The 25,729-nt window shown below is 42.5% G+C and overlaps 1 protein-coding gene across 1 annotated transcript in view; it reads right to left on the reverse strand.

The window, feature by feature from the left end:
• The window catches only part of EFHC2 (EF-hand domain containing 2), a 61,727-nt gene extending 40,123 nt beyond the window's left edge, over window positions 1-21,604 (reverse strand). The window contains exons 1-6 of the mRNA XM_066177308.1: window positions 21,429-21,604; window positions 11,987-12,082; window positions 10,425-10,449; window positions 9,346-9,496; window positions 3,154-3,377; window positions 436-690 (exon numbers count right to left, since the gene is read on the reverse strand). Coding sequence (XP_066033405.1) covers window positions 436-690; window positions 3,154-3,377; window positions 9,346-9,496; window positions 10,425-10,449; window positions 11,987-12,082; window positions 21,429-21,604 — 927 coding nt within the window. The remainder of the gene's footprint in view (window positions 1-435; window positions 691-3,153; window positions 3,378-9,345; window positions 9,497-10,424; window positions 10,450-11,986; window positions 12,083-21,428) is intronic.
• Window positions 21,605-25,729: the final 4,125 nt, after the last annotated feature.

Raw genomic sequence — 25,729 nt, forward strand, 5'->3', positions numbered from 1 at the left:
TTTGCTATGAAGAAGTAATCTTAGAGAATACTAAAACTGACTTTTCCAAAGGCTGAAAATGTAAGTCATAGATCAAATCTGAATTCATCTCAGTTTTACATAAGCATATCAATATTAATGGATTTTCTTGTCTTCCATTATTACAGAATTTTATCAATACAGTTACCTTAATACATTAATATAGGAGAAAGAAAATCATAGGACATCTCTGTGCCTAAATGCTCCTTTTAGTTTAAGCATGACAAGCCTAAAGATGTTTTTCCATCACTTATTAATTTACTACATGAGTATGTGTGCAAAACCTAAATCATGCAATTATGATTAATACTCTAAAAACTCTTTCTAAATATCATTGCAATCCTAATACAGGATTTTCAAAACAAGGCATTCAATAATTCTTAATTAGTGGAAGAATTTGAAATTTTCATTCGTCACCTTTGGAAGCTTATCTCTTTTGAGGAAAAGTGGAACTACATCCCGGCCTGAGTTGTCTGGTAAAATTTCTTTTATATCAATAGTATCATCAGACAAATAATAACGAAGAACAAGTTCCTGTGGACTAGAAAGCTGAGACTCTGGGTCATTCCACACACCAGAAAACCTTAAAACTTGTCCATCAAACTCCAGAAACTGTTTCAAAGTGTCAAAGCGCTCATAAGGGTGAAAAGGATTCGTGCTCGCCAGATGTTTCTGGTAAAAGAGAAATTAAGAAAAACATATTTTTATTTTTTTACTCCTAAAAACAGGATCACAACTGCATGGTGCTGGCTAACCTTAGAACGTGGGTTTAGGATCTTCAAATGACACCACACCATTACAACACATGAAACACGATTTATGCCGTTCTCAGAGAAGTATTGCCATGCCCTCAGAAAAAAACATGAAAACCATTTTGGATTGGTTTCAATCCTTGCTTTTCTTGCAACAAGGTCCTCCAAATCAGAGGACTGTTAAACTCTTTACAGTACAGCTCATATTTTCAGAAACTGCCTGTGGTAATCAGATGACTAAAATGCCAAATAGCATCACTCTTCCTGATTTACTTCCTTAAAAATTATTTCTTATAGCTCACAGAATCCCAGAATCACAGCATCACTAGTTTGGAAGAGACCTTCAAGACCATCGAGTCCAACGCATGCCCTAACACCTCAACTAAACCATGGCACCAAGTGTCACATCCAGTCTTTGTTTAAACACATCCAGGGATGGTGACTCCACCTCCTCCCTGGGCAGACCATAGCAGTACTTTATCACTCTTTCTGTAAAAAACTTCTTCCTAATATCCAAGCTATATTTTCCCTGGTGCAGCTTAAGACTGTGTCCTCTCGTTCTGTCAGTTGCTGCCTGGAGAAAGAGACCAACCCCCACCTGACTACGGCCACCTTTCAGGGAGCTGTAGAGAGTGACAAGGGCACCTCTGAGTCTCCTTTTCTCCAGGCTAAACAACCCCAGCCTCCCTCAGTCGTACCTCACAGGATTTGTGTTCCAAGCCCCCAACCAGCCTCGTTGCCTCCTCTGGACACCTCAAGTGTCTCAATGTCCTTCCTAAACTGAGGGGCCAGAACTGGACACAGCACTCGAGGTGTGGCCTCACCAGTGCCGAGTACAAGGGAAGAATGACCTCCCTGCTCCTGCCAGCCACACTATTCCTGATCCAGGCCAGGAGCCACTGGCCTTCTTGGCCACCAGGGCACACTGCTGGCTCATGTCCAGCTGCTGTCACCAGAACCCCCAGGTGCCCTTGCTCCTGGGCACTGTCCAGCCACTCTGTCTCCAGCCTATAACATTGCAGGGGGTTATTGTGGCCAAAATGCAGGACTCAGCACTTGGACTTATTAAACTAATGTGGTGTAAAGAATCAGTTCATTCTTTTCCTTTTAGTAAGGACTGATATGCCCAATTCTTGAATGTTTTGCTTGTTGTTAAAAAAAAAATTAAAATTTAAGTGGGTTATGCAGTACCATACATAATGTTGACACAGTCTGACAGTATCAAGACAACTCAGCATGTGTTTATATACACAGCTGTTACCCACAGGGGCTGAGTAAGGGAAAAGAAACCCATGTCCAGGCTGAGTCACCACAACACACAACCAGATGTATTAAAAATGCTGCTTTTCACTGGGGGACTGCACAAGCCTGGCAGTATGAATGAAGAGAAACCAACTTGTTGGCCTGAGAGTGCCTCAGAGACGTGGAAATTGTCCTACACATCTCAGTCATAGTCACCTTCCATTACTGCTGCTGAGACCTGCAGCAGTTTTCTCACTGGGAGCATTAAGGATGCCACAGACACAGGAAGTATTTGCTGCTTTCAGAGGACCAGGCTGGATCTGTCACAACAGGCTGCATATTGTGAGCCAATAGTCCTAAGAGTCAGGTCAAGTGCCATTTGCACTCATATTAATCAAGAAAAACAGCACTGAAAGAAACTTGTCATTATTCCCAACAGACAGCATCAGTCCCATTACTACTCCCAGAGGGAAAAAAGAAAAAGGAACAAATCCTGCAAAGGGGAATCCATATAGAATCTAGGAGTTGTGAGACTTCTGGAGGTATGTATGTTTCTGTATATGTGTTCCCATACACTTACAAAAGAGGGAGGCAAATAAAAGTTTGCAAGTCTTAAAACCGCAGAACACTGGGTTCTGTATGGCAGAATTGCTTTACACATGCAAAGAGCTGTTAAAAACATGTAGGGGTAGATATGAAAGACAACATATGAATAGAAGAAAGGAGTCTGCAGGAAGCCATGGGTGGGCTGGAACCACACTTCCAATTAGATCTTCCTTTAAACACTTCAAAAGTGCTTGTTATCATTAGAACAGCTCAAACAAAATCATAAGTAGAACATGTAAATTACATGTAATAGGTACACTTTTTTCAGTTTAATACTGAAAGTTTTATATTTTTCCTTATTAATTTTATTCTGTTTTAAGAAGTGTATGAACACATCAAGAGAATATTATTTATATAGTACAATGACCCACATACCAAACTTTTTAAATCCAAGTTTTCTCCCAGGATTTACTATGTTGAAATAGCTACTTTCTATTTGATATTAAAGAAACAGTGTATGTAATGCATATAACCAATATACATTCAAATCAAGTTTTATTCAGATCAAGTTTTCACTACTGGTGCCTCTCCTGACCTGCTCTCGCTCTGTGGTGTATGGGTCGTCTGGATGGCATGCAGGAGGATTTAATCTGATTCCTATCTTCCTCAGGAAATTTTTTGTGTACAGGTCACAATCTATAATCTTGTATCTTCGGCCATAAAAGGTTACTTCTGTGTTGATATTGAAATGATACATAGTGTAGAACTGATCCTCGTGAGGAGGTGGAAGTGGAATCTGGTGCCGTCGAACAATAGTTCCTGTAAAACAGAATAAATTCATGGAGTAAATAATATTTGCTCTAAGGATCCCAACAGAACTAAGTTTAGAGAAGAAAAATGCCCTAGCAGGGAAAAAAGTATGACTTATCAAGCATAAAGGCAGGGACACTGAACTGAGCTTCCTTAAGGAGCACATGGAAGGTAGAGACAAGAGAGGTGAGTTGGGCTGATTGCTGGTCTAAAGCAAAGAATCCATCTCAAAAATACAGAGCCAGGACCTCAATCAACAACCCACCGTCTAACAGGAACATTACTCAAAAGAGAAAGAAAGGAGAGAAGGAGAGAGGAGAAAAAAAAGAGATATTTTAACTTTGACAAACTAATCACACACTTAAATTTTCTTATTCATAGTCTCCATTCTCAGAGATACCTGAAACCCAAAACGTCCCTGGGCATCTGGTTCCAGCTGATTCTGCTTGGGGCAGGGGCATGAACTAGACAATCTTAAGGTATCACTTCCAACAGAAGTGATGTAGGGATACCAGAAATATTTTAGAAATAACTTACAGGAATTCTAGAACCAACTTAAGGGGGCCTGGGGAGAGAGGGGATAAAGAGAGGCAGAGCAGAAGGGAGGAAGATATCGCTGTGTGCTTGCTTTGGTGTTTGAAGGGCTTTGTTCCTAAGTTAGTCCATGGAAATTCTTTATTTTTCACTTTATTTCCCTATGGACTAATTTGTATGAAATATCTTTTTTTTTCCTACATTATCAGAGTTGTTTGTTAAGTTCTAATTCCTACAATGAAAGTATATCCTTACTTTTTCAGGGGAATAAAGCAACAAAGCAGATTTATTTTATGTTCCCATTAAAATAATTATTTAAGACCCATTCATCATCATGATGTTTCACATGTACCAAATCCAACATTCTGCTTACTGACCTTTGATTGTAAAATAAACTTTAACCTCAATCTGCTTAAGCATATTATAAACCTATTAAGGATATATCCTCATGAAAGGTGTTAGAAAATGTGGGAAGTAGCACATTTTAATGGGATGTAAAACTGCACTGCATTAGCTTTAACAAAACCATATACTTGAAAATATTTTACCTGATTTTAGCTAATTGTTAGGTCAAACAACAGACAATAGGGTAAGTCAGAGCATGCAAATCCTGTTGAATCATCACTTTAATTAAAATATAATGCTTGATGATTTTCTAATATGAGGTGTTTTCAGAGATTATATTCACCTCAGATTTGGTGAATAAGCCTCAGCTTGTTTTTCATATCACTTTTAAGGGTGAAACACACATAACCATTTTGTTCTGCGGGAGAATAATTTCTTTCCTAATTGAAAATGTCTTGTAAAGATATTATCTCTAGCAACCCTTCACTTTTATTAGGTATCACTGTGCCCAATGTACACCTGTGGAGGGTACATTTCATAATGTTGAATTTGAAATTTAATAAAACCTGATCAGCTGAGGGTAGGTCTCATCATTTTGAAATTGTTCTTCCTCCTGGAAAAAAAATAAATATTGTCTAGAAATTTGTTGCAGGCTGTTAAAGGAGCATCTGAATGTGCAGTTTTCAAGTTGCTTAGGATGGATTGCTATTCCTGATAGTTCTTTGGTTGTCAGTTTATCGAGCAAGACATTCTACTGCACCACCAAGCACTGATTTAAATATTTGCATTAGGTCAGACTAGAGTTCTGCTCTACTGTGCTTGCGAAAAGGGAGTTGAGGTACTGCTCTTCTCTGACAGTGGTGGTGGCACTGAGCTCCCACACCAAAACTTGCAGCATATCTTCTTTTCTCTTGGGGCTCTGGATTATTTGGCAACCCCAGCAGTTGCTTAAGGAGATCTCACTAGTAGGGAAGGCCTTTTGACAACGAAGCTGGGCAGAAAATGATTTGGTCTCTGCTGCTTCTCTTCTCTGCAGAAGAAATAAAATGGCATCCAGAGTTTCCTCAGCACAGCTCTCTGCCTCTGCACAGCTCAACAGTGCATTAGAGAGAGGAGAGGAATGAGTCATACCTGGAGTTTGTACACATTTTGCTCACACAGAAAGGAGGAGAAGCCACCACTATTATTCCTGCAACACAAAGTTCATCCCAATAAACAAGGAGGCTTCTTACATTCACTTATTCACCCTTCCAAAACATAGCAAGGTCATGATTTGGCCACCATCAAATATGGCAAAATCACAATTATTTCAAGGCCTTGGGGGAGGTTTAAACTCTTAGATAATCTGTTATATTGGAGGAGCTGATGCAACTTCACTTTCCCACTTGTACTTTCCTCTTCAGCCAGGCGGCCTTGGGAACCCAGCCAGGAGGCAGCTCCACTCTCTTTTCAGCTGGCTGACCTTGGGGAAACCAGCCAGCTACTCCACTCTGCTCTGGCTTGCAGGCTCTGGATTGCACTGGAAGCTACAGTCAACCCCATGGGAACAGAAATGACCTTTTGATAAGAGAGTATCAGCCAGCCACAGTCCTCTTAACTGGGAATTATATGTACAAAACACTTGCAACTGCCATATGTAGCCTGACTCTCTATGGGAGAATTTTTTTTTATACTGAAAAGAGTAATTATCATTCTGGCTGTGGAAGAAGCATTTGGAGTTTGTTATGTGGTCAAGTTTACTGTCCTTCTCTCCTTATCTTGACTTGGGCCTTGTGCACTGTGATTGTCCTGCTGTTTCTTGCTTTGATTCCGGTTTCTCAAGTTCAAGGTCTCTGCGTTCCCTCTCAGTACAGATTTCTTCTAATGTTTCTAATATTTTCCAAATAGCAAGGCAGTATCCAAAAGTAAAAGAAGTTTAAATTTCAGATATTTAGTAGCAACCTCGTAAGTCCAAATTCATGTCCCAGTACAGCAGCCAATTTCATAAAGCAGTTTCTAAAGTCACTGCAACATTTCCCACAGATCATTTACTTCATTGCTTTGAGATTTTGATCAATGGTAAAAGCATATTTTCTGGCTTTTTTTTCTCTGAAATCAATTTGTTCCGGTTTTGTAAAATTATAATTGAACTTTGAAATTCTTCTAACTTCTTTGACCACTGTTCCTTCACCAGATCTTCCTGCAGTCAATAAGCTTCTCCAAATGTCTTTCTGCAAAACCACAAGCACTACAAAGAGTACAATGGGAAACTACAGCATTTCTCCAATCCCATCATTCCTGGACTCCCATTCAGACCAAAGTCTCATTTGTGGTTTAGGGCAGAAGCATTGGTAATCCCATGGCTTCAAGGCATTAACCAGCCAAGATCTACCTTTGATCTACCCTGTCACAGCACTACCTTCTCTCCAGGAAGCCTCCCAAAAACAGCCATCCCAGCTGTCTGCTTTACATCTTTTTCTGATAGGGCAAACATCCAAGTTAAAGCAACGAGCACCTTCTGCCTCCAACAGTTCAATTCTACTTTATCCATCACTTGTTTTTGCTGTTCCTCCTTCACACAATGCCTTTCCCGGCACTGCAACTCTCCAATTCTTCACACAGACCGAGCCCATCCTGTTCCTGATGTCCTCACACCTTTTTCTTCACGCACCTGTGCTCTTTTGTTCAGTGCAGTTTGCCTTTTAGAAACCCAAGCTCTTCTACAGCTGAACTCTCCTCTACAAATCTCTGGAATTTTAATTAACTGCAAAGTTGTATTTCAGCAGATGTGCAGAGAGCAGCATAATGGCCAAGATCCTGAACTTCAGTTCAGCTCCTCACCCTGTCATGACCTTTTCTGTATGATCGTGGGTAAGATTTTCACTCCTTTGTGCTTCAGTTTACCAACTTTGCAATGCAGACAGTTACACTCCTGTTGTTCTTGAGCTTAAAAACTCCCAAGCAAGATTTTAAAAAATTGAACAATTTAAGATAGATAGAATTATAATAAAAAATTATTGAAAATGGTAAGATAAGCAGTTAATGATTTAGTATATGTTTTTAAAAAACATTGGTTTTGCATTTATTCAACAAATATTTAGAGCCTTTAACATAATAACTTTGTCACTAGTCTTCAGTTATGGAGTATGAAGTCAAACTCCAAGTGCATGTGAGTAGAGAATGATCTGATAGGTGTCTCCATCACCTCTTTCACTCTACATCATATTAATTTCTACGACAACAAGAATATTTATGTAGATGTTTATGAAAAAGTACATGCACCATATCTATGCATCAACTGTGAAGCCCAAACACATTCCAAATAGCCCTTGGGCCTTTCAATCTACAGTTTTTCTTCCTTCCTAAACACAACCAATACACAGAGCTTCCCCACCAGCCCAGACAACAGTGACAAATAAATTAAGTGCACTTGGGAGATCTTGGAACATTTATTTTTAATCCAGCAGGTAAATATGTTGCATATATATATTTATCCCACATAAAGTACTCAGACAATCTCATAGACACTTTCAAAACATCCCTTCATGGAAGACTGAGAAAATTCCTGTTTCTATCTAATACCATTCAGTTAATTTTAGATCCAGTATCTAAAGTGACTCCAACAGTCATTAACACAAGGTACAACCAAGGAAACAGGAGGAAATTGTAGCCTTCCTGTCACCAAAGGAACAGGACTAGACTGCCAGGAACATTAGGGCTGAAGAGGCAGCTTGCACAACCCATAGTACAAAGACAATGAAAATAACTCCTTCAAAGGAATCAGCTTTGAATTTGCTTTATCCTGCTCTAAAGAATCTGGCTTCAACCTTCTCTCTCAAAGGCATCACCTCTGACTCTCTGTACTTCCTCTGTCAGTGGACATTTCCTCTAAGTCACAAACCCCAGAAGCAGCTGCTCCCACTCTTGGGGCACACAAGTCAAGGAAAACCTAAACCCGATGATGTCTCCCACGTTTTACATATGGGGTAAGGGAAAGAGCTCCAACATGCTTTTCTTCACATGACAAAGCATTTGCCCAGGTAGGAGCAGGATGAGGTTTCATTGCATTCAAAAGCAGTCCCTGTTGATGAGCCTACAAAACTTCTGGCAGGAACTACTCAACACAGGGACAGCAGTGCCTGAAGTACCAGTTTAAGAGATTCACAGGCAATTTTATCCCACTCCTAAGAGTAATGATGCACATAGCACCTTTAAATATTATCTTACTCTGTAGACAGAAATTGATAGCATCTGCTGATCTGGGAATAGGGTAGTTAAATGGTTAACTTATTTTGTGCTAAGAACGTATTAAATGTACAAAACATCTTTGGGGACTGGGAGGTGCAGTCATCCCAAGACATCCTGCTTCTCTGGATTATATCCCTTGAAAACTTTTAATTCTGGCAGTGACCCATGAATACCAAGAAGCAGCAGCTGTGTTCCCCCTCTGCAACAGGATGTTGACTGCTAGATCACATTTTCTTAATATAAACCAGGTCCAATAATGTCCCAGTAAATCAGAAGAGTAAACCCTCCTCCTGAAGTCCTCAGGCTGGTCCCAGTGCAGTGACACTGAGACAAGGCAGCTTCTCAACTTAAGAGGCATCAAGGAAGGAAGAATTACTGTGCGGAGGACACTTTAATCATAAAAGAACCAAAAGCCAGAGACATAGAAGACTCTTGTCTTCAGTAATGGCAGAGACCCTGCAGTAGCTCATGAACAGTTACAGAGCTGCTGCCACAGAACTCCCTGTCAGTGCCACGATGGGAGGAGCCAGGCTCAGGAATGGAGATCTAGAACACAAATTGTTTTTGCAGGAGTGACACAACACTGACAAAGACCTTACCACCATATGATTTCAAACTACTATATTAGAGAAAAAAAATGTATGTTTCAGTAAGGGAGAGGATTCAGCCTTAGAAAAGCCACATCTTGAGAAACTAAGACAATAAAAAAGTTCTCATCATGACCCATAACAAAAAAAGACAATTACACCTGTGCATTTACACCCCATTTTAGCTATAAGAACTCACATTTTATATCCTTTGGAATGGACCAAGACTGTACTAAAGAGATATACAAAGGAGAGAAAACCAGGGAGCCAATATAAACAGATACCTTGATTTATGCCACTATTTTTCACTACAGGCTCAGTCACTTGAATTGTATCATCTTCAAGGTAGTAATATATGTTACAGTGTCTGATTCTGTACGGCTCTTGATGTTTTTCAGGCACTTCTTCATCAAAATAGGCATCAAATTTCAACACCTATTAAAAACAATAAATAAATACAAAGCAGCAAAATCTCCAACGCTTTTGCAAAATATGTCAAATAAGCTTGTATAGGTTATAAGTAACTAAATGTATGCATTTCAGGAGGTGGATTTATTTCTCAGAAATGTAAGAACAGAAATCCACATTAAAGCACATAAATTTAAAATTCTTCGCTTGGCGTTTTTATTATCACAACATCTAAGCAGAGATGAAACTCTAAAGTAAAGAAATAAATCAAATACAAAACTATCAGCAGGTTGCTTGGAAAACCTTCCAAACAAAGCATTTCTGATAACACAATGAGCTGCCCAGGTACTGAAGCAAATTTTAGACTGCTATTCTATGAATTACTAGAAAATACAGTGCATGATGACAGCAATGGCTTTACCATCAAGACAAATGGAAAGAGTTCTTTTTAAGCAGATCCCGCAAGTGTTCAAATGGTTCTGAAGACTATCAGAGAGAAACGACATTTTTCAGGAGGCATTTGCAGCTGTGCAATATTGACATTTCAAAACTTCCCTGGTCCTGCAGTTCAGTGAGTGGGTAAATCTCACAGAGTGCAGCAAATTCTCTTGATAGTCTCTTGTAATAGCAATAATGCAAAAAAACCCACCTTCACAGGGTAGGTGCTCCCTGTCCCTCATACCTGGTAATCTCAGCTCAAACTCAGACACCATTACACAAATTTTGCACTTCTTGGTATCAGTTTTTAACCACCAACACCAGTGTTAAGAGAACATGAGAGATGCACCTACTTCCTAGTGCATTATCTAGCAGGATGCTTGCTTTGGTAAGTATGTGCAGGAAAGCATTAATTAAAACAGGTTTCCATCCTGTCCCTCCCCAACACATTTGGGTCAAATCACTGTTAATTTATACTTTATTTTCCACACTGGTTATATTTAATAAATGCAATTACCTTTACTTTTGATTCATCAGACAACCTGAAGCATTGAAAAAAAGAAAAAAAAAAAAAGACAATTTAGCTGTTCCCTATGTTTCAACAAGCACCCAGCAGAGTTGGAAATGTTTGAAATCCAGTAAGCTGGCTGAGTTCCCTGCATGACAGAACACACCAGTTAAAAATCTGTACTCCTTTTGCATGTGTCTTTGGGAATCTCAAAGTATCTCCGTGAGTACTGAAAACAGAGATTTTGTAACACCTCATAGACAAGAACAACCTCCTTTTCTACAACAACAGCCCCCCGTGTCCTGCCCAGACTTCTCAGTCACATTCCCTTCTCTCAGTGAGGGTAAGTGCAAGATGAGAATAATTCTGTTTCCAGAAGTTTTTTCAAAGGCTCAGATCCCACTGATTATCAGCAACAATTAAACAGTATGACAGACACATTTTTGGCATCAACTCTCCTGCCCTGTGACCCTCCACCACTAGATAAATAAAATTTAAATTATAATCAAATTACATAACCATTAGCAGTTAAACCTGATGGCATTAGGTCTTCACACAAAGGAATCTAGAAAACTCAGTTATAGTTTGTTTAATTAGTACAACATGCAAGTTTCTAAACAACCTACAGACTTGAAAATAAATTTAAAAATTAACACTTCTCCACATTTTTTAACTGTGGATTTCACTGTTTCAAACACAAAAACACTGGACAAAACATCTGACATACAACAGAGGCAATACAAACTATCAACCTTCAACATCTCCTCCTCTTTCCAATAGTCTAAACACTGGTGTAGAGTGCCATTTTTGGTGACCAAATGATCCTTCCTGGCCTCCAGCTACTTTTCTGGAGTGACCAGGAACTCTGTGTAAATCTCTTGAACACTCCAGGAGACTTCAAAGGTACTGTGGTGGATCCACTGTATCCCAGTCTGGACATCCTGGGCTTCAGCTGACAAGGATCAGAATTTCATTCCTTGCCCAGCTGCTAATAAGCCATGAAATCACTGGAAACACAGAAACTTCTGCACCCTCTTGTCTTTATTTTGCCAGTCCCTCTAGAATAAGGACATTTGATGAACATACTGTTCAAGGGCTCTGTTTCATTACTAATTGTTCTTAATTTTGTCAATGATCTCTTCTGAGAACAGTTATCTCATGAGACACCAGCCAGGCAAAGCAGTCTGTTTGCACAGAACTCCAAGCTCAATCACATGCTTAATACACTGGATTTATTTCTTTCTCTAAGCATACACCTATGCCCTGGTTTATTCCATTTGAGGAGTTTGTGCAGGTTTTTTTGCACTCACACTTTATTCTCTTTATACCCTTATCAACTTGCTAGTGTGTGACTGAAATATCTGCAGCAGCCAACTGTAATTTTGCAGATCAAAGCAGATGACTCGGGAAGCGTGAGGAGGGGAAGGAGCAGAAAGGAAGATGACTTACTTTTCATTTTGGAGAAAAGTTAATCTTAAAAATACTCAAAACTAACACTTCCTAACTCCAGTCTCATCTGCAGTACAGAACTAGAAAGTTCCCATCCCACTCCTTAAAAAATTAAATCTTACCTATGAAAACCAAAAATAAAAAATATTGAATAAACTCCGTAGCACTTTGCAAAATGCCACCAAGTATCCCTGGCACCTGTGGTAGTCAAACTACAAACAACATTTCAAGCCCAGGAGGCCCTACGTGTGTACTTAATTGCAGAAAAATTAAATTTACACCTGCTTCTTATTAGGCAAGTGAAATTACAAAGACTACTTCTCAGCCTACTTAATAATGAAGTTTTATGCCTGTCCTTCTTCCAATTACGATGGTACTATTGAAAGTTAGCAGCCAAAGTGGTAAGAAAGCAGCTTACATTTCAGAAGATAAACAGCTACTCAAACCATTTTTCATTAAGTGCATTCTGCTGAGCCCCAAACTGCAGCCCTGGAGGACACAGCTGCATTCCAGGCTCTTAACTGGGGAAGCTGAAATAGTTGGATAGTAAGTACCCTGTGAGAATCTGCCATTAACACAAACACGTGAGCCCTCCAGAGGCCAGTTCTGAACCTGTAAACTCCTGTGCTGGACTGCCCTGTGGATGCACATATGGATTAGATCAGAAGTGGCCAAAGGTCAGCAAGGTCCTCTCACCAGCCAAGGCCAGGACCTGACGCTCACTGGAAGCTCCCTCTACCTCCCACTGAACCCCTGGATTCCAGAGACTTGGATCCAATGCCTGAGGAGGCAATACACCCCTCCTTGCTCCAAGAAGGGAGTGGGAAAGGCAAGTCCAGGTCCGGCTGAAGCCTTAACACCTGGGCACACTAGAGCAGGTCATCTCCAAGCACGTTGCTCTCTGAGCAATACCAGAGATCTCAAAGACAACCAAAGGCACGTGAGCTGTTCAAACCTTACATTTTCTTGTTGTAGTTCTGCTCTGCCAAAGATGAATGTGTAATTGTACTCCAATTACCTGCATGGCCTCTCTTTTAAAGCAAAAATTATGAGATTTGCCTTTCTTCCCAATATTTAAATACCATAATCATTTAGTCATGCAACATTTCTGCGATCTGCTGAATGATTCCTTTTTCTGGATCATTTTCCTTCCCTAATTGTAGGCTTTTTGCTTTCGAAATAAAACATCTCCAAGTAGAATTTAATGTGAATTTAACCATGGCAAGCAACAACAATGTGCTACAAAATTCTTGTCATCACAGGTTACAGTTATTTGGTAACTCTCTAACTTGAAAGGTGTCACTACATTCTTGCAAAAAACCCCAAAACAAAAAAAAACAACAACCAAACAACCAAACAAAAACAAACAAACAAAAACCCCCCAAACCCTAATTTTAAATTCCTGTGTCTGTATCAGACATACTCAATTACACAATAGCAAATCATACAGAAGTCCAGAAGTCAACAGGACTTTAAGCACACAAGTATGATGGCATGAGTGAATCCCAAGCATACAGCACCGAGTTTAATGATTCCCAAGTGCCCATACACACTTTTTCCCAGACTGGGGTTTACCTTACCTTCATTCTTACCAGGTTGCCAAATAATTCCCTTACTGTCATCATTTTCACTAAAAAGGAATATACTGCCCACTCCCTTAGTCTTGTTAAATCCTGTAGATGTCTCCCAATACAGAGACATTTTTATACATCATTGCTGTATGGCATGACAGATGTTTATATTAATTGTCCAATACATTAATATAATGAAAAATACCCAATACCACTCTTTTTTGTCTATCTAGGAGCTTTTATTGCAAGCACAAAATAATCTTCTGAAATATCTGACTAATGGAATTTCATCATTATACTCTATCATATTGGTAGCTATTCACCAAAAGAAAAAAAAAAGGGGTTTCTACACACCTGCTTGTCAAATGCTATCCAAGAAGGAACACTGCTTCTTCCCATTGCTTCAGGAAACACACTGTTGGTAATTTTCAGGGTCTGACCAGGTAACAGTTCACCTCCTATTCCACGTTTATCTTCAAACAGCATAGGAACATCATTGCAGTAACCACAGAGCTGGGATCTGTGGAACCTTTCTCCCCCAGTCTGTCAAAAGCGCAGAAGAAAAAGAGAAAAATTTTTCTGTGTGTTTGTTTTTAAATCCATAATAGCTGACCATCCTGGAAGGAGGTTTAATCGTGCAAAAGTTTCTTTGTAATTACTTTTAATACAGAATCTAAAAACCTGTAACCACTGGAATGCTGCAAGTGAAGTGACATTTTTCAGTGGTCGATTTGCCGGTCTTCTAGACAAAAATGGAATAACATTCCAGTAATTTACCTAGGCTGAGAGACTGGACAGTACCAGATTTTACCCCCCACACTCCTTCCCTGCAAAAAGTATTGAGGTACATGGTAGAGAAAGAGTCATGTCACCCCCAAGAACTGTTGTAAAAGGTAAAGGGGAAAGGCCTTTCCTACAGCTCTCCAGAGGACAAATGAAATAGTTCAGCAGCACTCAGAGAACAGCCTGCTCTCGTTATTCATGTCAAAGATCTTATTTACACTTGCATCCTTGGGTGCAAAATAAATTCCTCTGTACCAGGGAATATGCTTGAATTTTGGGAGGCTGGACCTGAATCAAAAGGCAGACATTCATTCATTCCATCTGGGAGTGTTTCAAAAGAAGATCTCTATAGTGATTCCTCCATATTATTACTAATTTTTCAGGCAATTAAAGATGGAGTGCTTTAAAACATAGGAACAACGACCAGCAATGAAAACCATCTTGCCCACTCAAATTTCTTGCCTGGGGCTGGAGCCAGTCTTCAAGTGACACAGAAAAGCTTCTGGGCTCAGACAAACATCACCCCTGTCTCTGGGAATGCCCCTCCTAATAAGCTGCCTGCTTTGCTGGCCAGTTCCCTCCAAAGGAGGCAGCTGCTGTGAGCTGGGCTTGGGCAGCAATCCCCTAATGACCCCACACATCAGCCCCATAGAAGAGGACAGGGAAAGAGAAAATGCCAACAGAAAACTCAGCTTCCTTCCATGAGCAGCAATCCTGACTGGTTAGCTCTTCTCACTCTGCCATCCTTCCCTTTCTTGCCCTCTCAAATACTGAAAATCCTTTATCTGGGAAAGCAGAGAGGGCCCCCTGCACCCTGGCACACCCATTAGGGGGAGAGAGAGGCCATCAGAGCTGGGCCCTCCCTCAGCCTGGGACTGGGGGAACATGAGGGAAGACGAGGCTGAACTGGGAGGAACTGATGTTATGGGGGAGAAAAGTAAAGGCAGAGGAAAAGGCTGGGCAGCAAAATTTTTCACAGCAGCACCAAAGCAGGATGTCAGTAAAGTAGCAGGGGGACAAAATTGCCTCCCCACTCCATTTGGAAGACTGGGCATCACTGATTTTCACCTGCATATGTGTAAACCACTAGTCCACCAAAAGGTGTACACGGTTCTAAGTTAATATCATAAATCAAAAAAATGGTACAAATAATCCTTTTTCATGATGGCAACATTCAAGTGCACCAAGAAAACATAACACACACCCAGCAGAGCAGTTCTGGGAACAAGTGCAAGCAGTGAAGCTGCAAAACCTGAAAGTACTCAAGCAGTTATTTCATTCTGCCAGCATGAGTCAGGAATGTGAAAGGCAGGGAACCAGCCCCACAGCACAGAATTATCAACACTCCTCTGTAAGAACTTCTGCACTTTGGGGGTCACAGTCTGAACTGTTCACCTGCCCCCAGGTACTCCAAATCCAATGGCACAAGACAGAGCTGCTGACATGAACAGCCCAATCATTGCTTTAGCTTAACCTTGCTAAAAATCCTTTTGCACATGGCTTTTGCAAGGACAGCAGTATGAAAAAGAATACTTACTATTTTTACAAATCATTATTTTTAATACCGTGATTATCAAATCAATGGCTATACCCCTGCTTAGGTTAAAAAAAACTGAGCTAGGCAGTACCCTTTGAAACAGTTATTGCAAAGGAATAAGGTTCACATACTGGGGTCAGAAACAACCAGAGCTCTGGAAGTATATCCCCAAAGAACATACTTTAAGGTAAGCAGTGTTTTGAACAAAGGTAGATAAAAGAGCATGCAGAAAGTATCATAATTTAAAGAATAATACAAAGGAAACAGAAATTTACTCCTCAAGATATAACTCAAGAACAAGAGTTACTGAATAAAAGAGTAAATCAATAAAAGGAAATGCTTGTATGCAGACTAGGAGCTCATGGGTCTCCCTTCCAGAGCATTCCTCAAGCCAGGAATTTAAATAGACACATTTGCAGGAATGATGCCCAAAATTAAATATTTTATATCAGCACAGCTTTGTGAGCTGTGATATAAAACATCATGCTTCAGTGTGAGCACTGACATTTAGGCATCAGGAGCAGAGCTTCATGTCGTCATCCCACCTCTCCCACAAGAAGTGAGGACAGGTGCTCCCCTGGGATCTGGAACAGCCAGGCACTGACAGGGGCTGGCACCTGCTTTGTAACACATCTGCACTTGCGATGGTTTCTTCTCTCTCCTTTGGGTGCTGCTGAACTACCCTCTCTGCTTTTGTTTCTTTTTTAAATAATTTGGTTCCTCTGTAAGCCGAGAAAGAGCTGGGGAGAAGAGTCAGAAAGGAAGGGAGCTTTCTGCACTCATCAGTTCAAATGTACAGTAACTAAAGGCAAGCTGAATTTAAAAAGGGGATTTTCTAGGCAGAAATATCTGATTTATACTGAAGGTGCTACAGAACAGATCCACTTTCTGACACAGCAAGTTTTTAATTATTTTCCCTCTATTACCAAGCATGTGCTAGGGATAAAGGCACAGTTAGTGAAGCACAGTGAGGGTGGCAGTTTTCCTGAGCAAAGGAAAGCTTTTCATGTCCTCAAAACTTCTTCTAGAAGTATTTGCTGTTCATATATTTTTGAGGTTTATCAGCAAAAGTATGGCAAAGTGTTCATCAAAGTAATCCAGGTCTGACTGCTGGAATTTCCAGAATTTAGGGCTAAAAATCACAATATCCTTAAGATTTTATATGAAAAATACATGACAAAAAAGGTTCAATTCTGTTAGGAATCTTTTGTGTCATTCCTGTAACTTTTTGGGGTTTGACAAAAAGATGATTTTAGATTCCTAAACACATAATTACTTATCCCCTTCTTCCAAAAAGCACCTAGATGCATAGACAAAACAATCTCTTCTCAAAATTTGTACAGTTATTTCCTAAAAAAAAAAATACAGAACAACAAAAATAGAAAGTTTAAGGAGAAGATTTGTTATAATTGAGGATCACAGAAGAGAAAAACCACATTTTGGAAACTTCATCTAATGAACTCAGTCTACATCCAGCCTAAAATAGTGACAAAACATCATTCTACCTCCACATTGAATGACTTCTAACAGAAATCTTTTAGAGAGCAGGGAAAGAGCTTGAATGTGTCTGCTGTGCTAATGCAGCTCAGCTTAACAGACTGTGGATCTGTTGAACAAAGCTGGACGTTTTCTGTGCAGTGAGCCTGAAAAATACTGAGGATCCACTCAATAGTGATTAATACAAAGGTCAGGGTTCTCTGACTGCAGCTCTTGGCTTTGCAAACTCAGCCCCTCCAGTCCTTGGGGAACGCTCCCTTGTACTCTTCCTCTGTAATGCAGAGTCACAGCAAACTCCCCAGGGAGCTGCACATTCCAGCTGAACCAAACAGCTGGAAATCTCCCAGCACAGCAGCTGGAGCGATGGCAGAGCCCTCAGTGGGCTCTCAGAAGTTGCATTTTTAACTCAGTCCCACAGGGAGCTATGGCAGGAGAGTTGTGTACCCAGTATCCATCTGTAATTCCCACCTGGAGAACAGCAGCTGCACTGTGGATGTCCTGCCCAAACCCTGTATCAGGATGAACTGTGGCATTCCTGAACTATTCTAGGCTGCTGATAAAGTCCCCTGGCTGCTTCAGCTAAGTGACAGAAATAAATGCAAATGCTACACACTGTGCAAGTCAAATTCATGTGACTGATTTCCAACATTTTTGTCATGCCCCTGCTTGCTGCAATGGTCTCAGGATGTTCAGGGGTGAAGTGTTCCTGGCAAAGGAGGAACACCCTAAGACATTGTTGCCAGCAACTCTGGTGCCACTCCAAAAACATCACAAAACAAGGTGCATCAACACCAGTAGTGTGGATCAGTAAAGGAAAGGCATGGGATCTATTGCAGGAGTGGCAGAAAAATTAGCAGGGGGCTGGAGCACCTCTCCTGTAAGGACAGGCTGAGAGAGGTGGTGTTTTTCAGCCCAAAGAGAAGAATCCAGGGAAACCTTATTGTGGCCTTTCTACAAGAGGGAGTATAAGAATAATAAAGACAGACTTTTTAGCAGAGCCTGTTGCAACAGGACAAGGGGTTCTAGTTTTAAGTGAAAAGAGAGCTGGTGCAGGCTAGCTGTAAGGAGGAAGTTTCTAACAATGAGGGTGGTGAAACACTGGGACAGCTTGCCCAGAGAAGTGGTGGATGCCCCATTCCTGAAAACATTCAAGGTCAGGTTGCCCTGAGAAACCTGATCTAGCAGAAGATGCTCTGCCCATGGCAGGGGGATTGGCCTGGATGACCTTCAAAGGTCTCTTCCAGTCCAAACCATTCTGTGATTCTGGCCTGGGAGAAGATAACAGGTGGATAAAGGAAAGGGCCCAAAATACAGCCACGAGGGGCAGCTACAGGAAGATTTGGGTTTGGGGGTTGTGAACACACAGAGATCTGGGGGAGCAGGGCTGAGGGGTAGTGGAAGAGGCTCAGGGAAAGATGGCCAGGGAATGAAGAAAGGACAGCAGGCACATTTACTTGTAAAGAGTTTGCCAAATGTTCTTGGTCAAGAAAAACCAATGTCCTGTATTCTGGGTTACAGAGCAGCAGAAAATATTTCAGGCAGGAAACATAGAGACAGCCACAGTAGCACAGTTGAGGGCAATTCCAAGTTTCTGCAATAAACAAGGAAGATGTGGAATTCCTGCTGTGCCACCAAAGTTTGCAACAGAATTTTCGGCAGTTTTTCAAGGATGCAGTTTCCCCCTGAGATCTATAAACTTACTGTCCGATTCTCTAAGAAAAGCCATGGAGAATTTGTTGCACAGAATTTTCTCTCTGAGAGGTATTTCAAACATCAGGCAAGAAAACACACTGGCCAGCCAGCACTTGGCAAATCTGACCCACATGAATACGTGTTTCTCACCCTCCTCCTTAGCTGCTGACACAGGCAAGGACATCAATCCAGCATCAGAAGGAGCAGCTGCTTTTGAGAACAGCAAGCAAACAAGGAACACTAATAAAAGGAGTACTTGTGTTGCAACCAGGACCATCCCTGACACAGTCCAGGCTCCAAAAGCACAAACTTTTTCTTGCAGTAATAGAGCAAACCTTTTACATGCTGTGTTTCCACCACATGCTCAAAATATCTGTACTCTTAGATCTCCTCATCACCCACAAACAAAAAAACACAGGCACTGCTGATGAACAGCTGATCTTTGGACTTCTGTTTTAGAAGAGGTGAAGGGATGTTTTTGATGAATGGACTTCTGTGTGCACAAACTACTGCAATTTTGATTTCGAACACTACCTTAAAGCTCTGGTTTCCTGGAGGCAGCCCAGCCACCTTATCAAACACACCCAAGGTAGACAGAATACACATGTACTCCCCTTCCAAGCCTTTTGGGGGTCTACAGATGAGGCAGGTGGAAGCATTAGGAGCAGAGACAAGAGAATTTCACTAGGAGCTTGAACAGTAATGAGTGGAATTAATACCCATAATTATAAACCAAGGGCTGATAGGAAAAACAATCCTCTCTCCCCTGTGTATCCTTCTTCAGGGAATGCTTTGCCAGTGTTGTTTCTGTGCAATAAGAGGCATTGATGCTGATGCTCATAGTCCTGACAGGTGGAAACGCTTTCTTCCTTTTCAATTTACCTACAGCAGTGACATCTATTTTTTCCTTTAAATATATTACTCTCAGCTCCCTCTCAGGTGAGTTGTCATTATTAACTCCACTGTCTCAAGGATGACGAAAAGAGCAATCTGGAGCCCTAACAAGGGTCTAACCATGGTTTTATACTGTTGTCTCGTGGCACTTTGTGACAGCTTTCACACCTTTAGTTTTCATAACATACTCACGGTATGCCCTTCAGCACGGGGTGCTCACAGTAACTCTTCCCAAGCATGTGAAGTTAAATCAGTTAAGTCAAACTGAAGTTTGGAGAACAATAAAGCCATGGATATCCCTGAGCTGCGCTATTCTGCCTCCACCCAGCAGGTACCAATGGCACACACCTGTTCCAGGGCTGCTGATCTTCCCACTCAGCAGCCACCTCGAGTGTTATACACACAAACAGTCCTGAACAAAACAAATCTCAATTCGGCAAGAGGCTGAGTATTCACCACCAGACCTTCCTTTTTATCCCCCTTCCAAAACAACAGCATCCAGCTGTTTCCAGGGAAGAAGATGCCTGAAAGATCCTCACTGTCTCTAGGCTGGGCTTGCAAGAGGTTCTGTTTGCACACACATGTGCAGGGCTGACACACAGACTCAGGCTGGGAGTCCACGTATTTCTACACAATTTCACGTGTACCTGGGCAGCTTTGTGTCTACCTGTCTTGTGTCTATCACAGAATCACAGAATGGCCTGTGTTGTAAGAGACCTTTAAGATCACTCAGTTCCAACCCCCTTTTCTTGGGTAGGGACACCTTCCACTAGACCAGGCTGCTCAGAGCTGCACCCAACCTGGCCTTGAACACTTCCAGCAATCGATGTGTATTGACGTGCTCCGTGGGCAACCTTGACCACAACACGCTTATAGTGTGAAAACAACAGATTCTCTTCCAGGTATTAAGAATAACTAACACTATTAAGAATGGTAAAATACACTGTTTCATTTGCCTTCCTGAAGGCACCACGCTAGTGTGCTGTGCACTCTACACTTCTTCAAATACAGTGTATTCAGGGAATTAATTCCTAGCTATCCTTGATGAAAAATTTTGCAGTAGTGATGGCAGCTTTCTCTTTTGTTTGCTGTGATAAAACTACCATCTTGTCTATTTAGCCTGCATTAAGAGTGTTGGCAACCCAGAAACAGCACATCAGCATCCCTATCACTGCCCTCTCTGGCAAAGCCTTTTTGGTTTATGTAGAGGACATCTGTCTCTCCCTGTTTTGTACTGTTAGAGCTGCAACAAGAGCTCAAACTGCCCCAAAGCAGTTGCCAGATCACAGAATCAGTGAGGCTGGAAAAGATCTCTGAGATCATCGAGTCCAACCTGTGACTGATCACCGCCGTGTCACCCAGACCACGGCGCTGAGCGCCACCTCCAGCCTTTCCCTTAAACACCTCCAGGGACGGTGCCTCCACCGCCTCCCCGGGCAGCCCATTCCGATGTCCAGTCAGCCTTTCTGAGAAGAAACTCCTCCTGGTGTCCAGCCCAAACCTCCCCTGGCGCAGCTTTCTCCTCAGCTCCTCCCGTCCTGCCGCACAGCACCCTCACCGCGCCGCTGAGGCCGGGGGAGCTCAGCGCACCCAGCGGCGCCTCGCCCCCCCCGGCGGGGACGGCACGAACGGCGCCGCCACGCCCGGGACCGCCTCCGGCACGGCCCCCGCGGCTCCGGGCGGGGCAGGAGGGCGGGCAGGAGGCCGCCCGGGCGGTCACTCACGTTGCGGCGGCGGGAGAAGCCGGGCAGCGGCGGCAGCGCCATGGCCGCCCCTCAACCGCTGCCCGGAGACCGCGCGGCGCTGACGTCATGCGGCCGTGACGTCACGGGGCGGGGAGAGGCGCGAGGCGACCGCGCGGGCTCGGCCCGAACCGCTCGTCCCAAACTGTTCATCCCAAATTGTTCATCCCGAACCGCTCATCCCAAAGTGTTCATCCCAAATTGTTCATCCCGAACCGCTCGTCCCAAACTGTTCATCCCAAATTGTTCTCCTGAACCGCTCGTCCCAAAGTGTTCATCCCAAATTGTTCATCCCGAACCGCTCATCCCAAAGTGTTCATCCCAAATTGTTCATCCCGAACCGCTCGTCCCAAACTGTTCATCCCAAATTGTTCATCCCGAACCGCTCATCCCAAACTGTTCATCCCAAATTGTTCATCCCGAACCGCTCATCCCAAACTGTTCATCCCAAATTGTTCATCCCGAACCGCTCGTCCCAAACTGTTCATCCCAAATTGTTCTCCTGAACCGCTCGTCCCAAAGTGTTCATCCCAAATTGTTCATCCCGAACCGCTCATCCCAAAGTGTTCATCCCAAATTGTTCATCCCGAACCGCTCGTCCCAAACTGTTCATCCCAAATTGTTCTCCTGAACCGCTCGTCCCAAACTGTTCATCCCAAATTGTTCATCCCGAACCGCTCATCCCAAAGTGTTCATCCCAAATTGTTCATCCCGAACCGCTCGTCCCAAACTGTTCATCCCAAATTGTTCTCCTGAACCGCTCGTCCCAAAGTGTTCATCCCAAATTGTTCATCCCGAACCGCTCATCCCAAAGTGTTCATCCCAAATTGTTCATCCCGAACCGCTCGTCCCAAACTGTTCATCCCAAATTGTTCATCCCGAACCGCTCATCCCAAACTGTTCATCCCAAATTGTTCATCCCGAACCGCTCATCCCAAACTGTTCATCCCAAATTGTTCATCCCGAACCGCTCGTCCCAAACTGTTCATCCCAAATTGTTCTCCTGAACCGCTCGTCCCAAAGTGTTCATCCCAAATTGTTCATCCCGAACCGCTCATCCCAAAGTGTTCATCCCAAATTGTTCATCCCGAACCGCTCGTCCCAAACTGTTCATCCCAAATTGTTCATCCCGAACCGCTCATCCCAAACTGTTCATCCCAAATTGTTCTCCTGAACCGCTCGTCCCAAACTGTTCATCCCAAATTGTTCATCCCGAACCGCTCATCCCAAACTGTTCATCCCAAATTGTTCTCCTGAACCGCTCATCCCAAACTGTTCATCCCAAATTGTTCTCCTGAACCGCTTGTCCCAAACTGTTCATCCCAAATTGTTCTCCTGAACCGCTCGTCCCAAACTGTTCACTGTTCATCCCAAATTGTTCATCCCGAACCGCTCATCCCAAACTGTTCATCCCAAATTGTTCTCCTGAACCACTCATCCCAAAGTGTTCGTCCCAAATTGTTCTCCTGAACCGCTCGTCCCAAACTGTTCGTCCCAAATTGTTCTCCTGAACCGCTTGTCCCAAACTGTTCGTCCCAAATTGTTCTCCTGAACCGCTCATCCCAAAGTGTTCATCCCAAATTGTTCTCCTGAACCGCTCATCCCAAACTGTTCATCCCAAATTGTTCTCCTGAACCGCTCATCCCAAACTGTTCGTCCCAAATTGTTCTCCTGAGCCGCTCATCCCAAATTGTTCGTCCCAAATTGTTCTCCTGAACCGCTCGTCCCAAACTGTTCATCCCAAATCGCTCATCCCAAAGTGTTCATCCCGAGCAGCTCATCCCAAATTTTTCATCCCGAACCGCTCCATCCCAAATTATTCATCCCGAACCGCTCATCCCGAACCTCTCCATCCCGAATTGTTCCTCCCAAACCTCTCCATCCCGCACCGCTCATCCCAAAGTGTTCATCCCGAACAGCTCATCCCAAATTTTTCATCCCGAACTGCTCCATCCCAAATTATTCATCCCGAACTGCTCATCCCAAACCTCTCCATCCCGAATTGTTCGTCCCAAACCTCTCCATCCCGCGCCGCTCATCCCAAATTGTTCATCCCGAACCGCTCATCCCATCCCTCTCCACCCCGACCCGCTCATCCCAACCCGCTCCGTCCCGGGCTATGGCCCAGGGGGCTGCAGGCAGGACCCAGCTTTCGTCTGCAGGAGCCCCTCAGGATGCCCCAGGATGAGCCCAGAGTCAGCAGCAGCAAAGTAGAAATAAATCCATTCTTATTAATATATATAAAAATTTAATTAATATGTATAATTAGAGATTATATCTAAATACTATATGTACATCTAATTTATATAGGTTTTTAATATAACATAAAAACATATAATAAATAAATGTGCCATAATATATAGAATATATATAACATATGTTTATATAAGATTTATTACACATCATTATTTACTGAACGCTAAATACATATTAAATCAAACACTATCACACGCTGAATCAATTCCTTCAATTTTTCAGGATTAGTGGCCGTTTTCCTCAGGAATCTCTCAGAATTTGGAGGAGGCTCAAGGATGACCTTCTGTCTGGGTGACCACATGGTGGTGTTTGGTCAGAAGTCAGACTCGATGATCTCAGAGGTCTTTTTCAACCTAAAGGATTATATGAAAATTGACCTCAGGCCCAAAGCTTTGCCTTGTCCCCTTGCTCTCTCCCCCACCTGGTGAGGAGCAGTGACTTCACTGGACGTGGTGCCCCCAAATATCTCTGGAACTGGGGTCACAGATGGGGCAAATCCCACTGCATTTGCCATTTTCTGCACCAATTAATTTTTAATGTTTTTCGTTTTGTGACTTTTACGCAGCACATTTTACTCTGGGGCCCTGTCAGGCTTGGGGGAGGGGGAGGTGGGATGCTTTTACAGCTTTTTGTTTTTTGTTTTTTGTTTTTTTTTTTGCAATTTAGTCCACTGGGATGGGGAAACTGGGTCAGTGGGTTTCCACCTTCTGGTTTCCCAGCGCTGTACTACACATCTGCATTTGCATTTAGTGTGGAAAGGTAAACATTTAAAAGATATTTTAATTGAAAATTAGAGAAACCATCATTTTAATCACATGCATTGCATACAGTGGGTGGTATTATGCAAGAATTTAAATTTCAAACAGAAAATACAGTGAGAGTTTCTCACGGATGGCTGGTGGGGGGAAGGGTGGTTTCTTTCTTTAATGGAAGTAACATTTTCCTTGTTAATAAGGGAGGATGCATTCCAGATCACTTCCAAAGCCAGTTCCAGAGAACAGCAACCGTGCTATGTTGTGTTCCTCCATTTTAGGTAAAGCTGTTCAGTGATGTGGTTTTGTTTTGGGGTTTTGGGGGGGTTTTTTTGTTTGTTGGTTTGGTTTGGTTTTTTTTGTTTTTTAATTAGACTGCTTTTTACAGAAAAATTAGCTTATGGATAAAATAGCTTAACCCTAAAAACCTAAATTTTCCAGTTCTGATCTGCCATCACTCTGTCTCAGAGGAGCTGTACTTCAGCTGCTGAATGTCCTTATTCTTATGGATGGAGTGGATCTCCCCTGCCATATTTCATACTCTATGATGCATCAGACCATGAAATTCCCAGAATGTGTCATCCCTCCTCCCCCAAACATGGAACAGCATGGGAGATGTGTTCAGTCTGAGCAAGCCTGGGAGAGACTCCCCATCCAGTCCCCAGGGAGCATTTGTGCAGAATTCACTCTCTGAATTGGAATTCCGCCAAAAATGTTCCAATTTCCAAAACTGTCATTTATGGGGAAATTATTTTGGAGGGGTTTTTTTGGTTGGTTTTTTTGGTGGCTTGTTTTTTGTTTTTGTTTTGTTGTTGTTGTTTTGTTTTGTTGTTGGTTTTTTGTTTGCTTGGTTAGGTTTTTTTCTGGGGGGGGGTTTGGGGATTTTTGTTTTTTGGTTTTTTTTTTTTTTTGGGCTTTTTTTTGCCGGATTTTGAGAAGGAAGGAAGGAAGGAAGGAAGGAAGGAAGGAAGGAAGGAAGGAAGGAAGGAAGGGAGGGAGGGAGGGAGGGAGGGAGGGAGGGAGGGAGGAAGGAAGGAAGGGAGGGAGGGAGGGAGGGAGGGAGGGAGGGAGGGAGGGAGGGAGGGAGGGAGGAAGGAAGGAAGGAAGGAAGGAAGGAAGGAAGGAAGGAAGGAAGGAAGGA

This window comes from Chamaea fasciata, unplaced genomic scaffold (genome assembly GCF_029207755.1).
Source record: "Chamaea fasciata isolate MVZ Bird 193981 ecotype frontalis unplaced genomic scaffold, bChaFas1.0.hap1 SCAF_2, whole genome shotgun sequence".
NCBI lineage: Eukaryota > Metazoa > Chordata > Aves > Passeriformes > Sylviidae > Chamaea > Chamaea fasciata.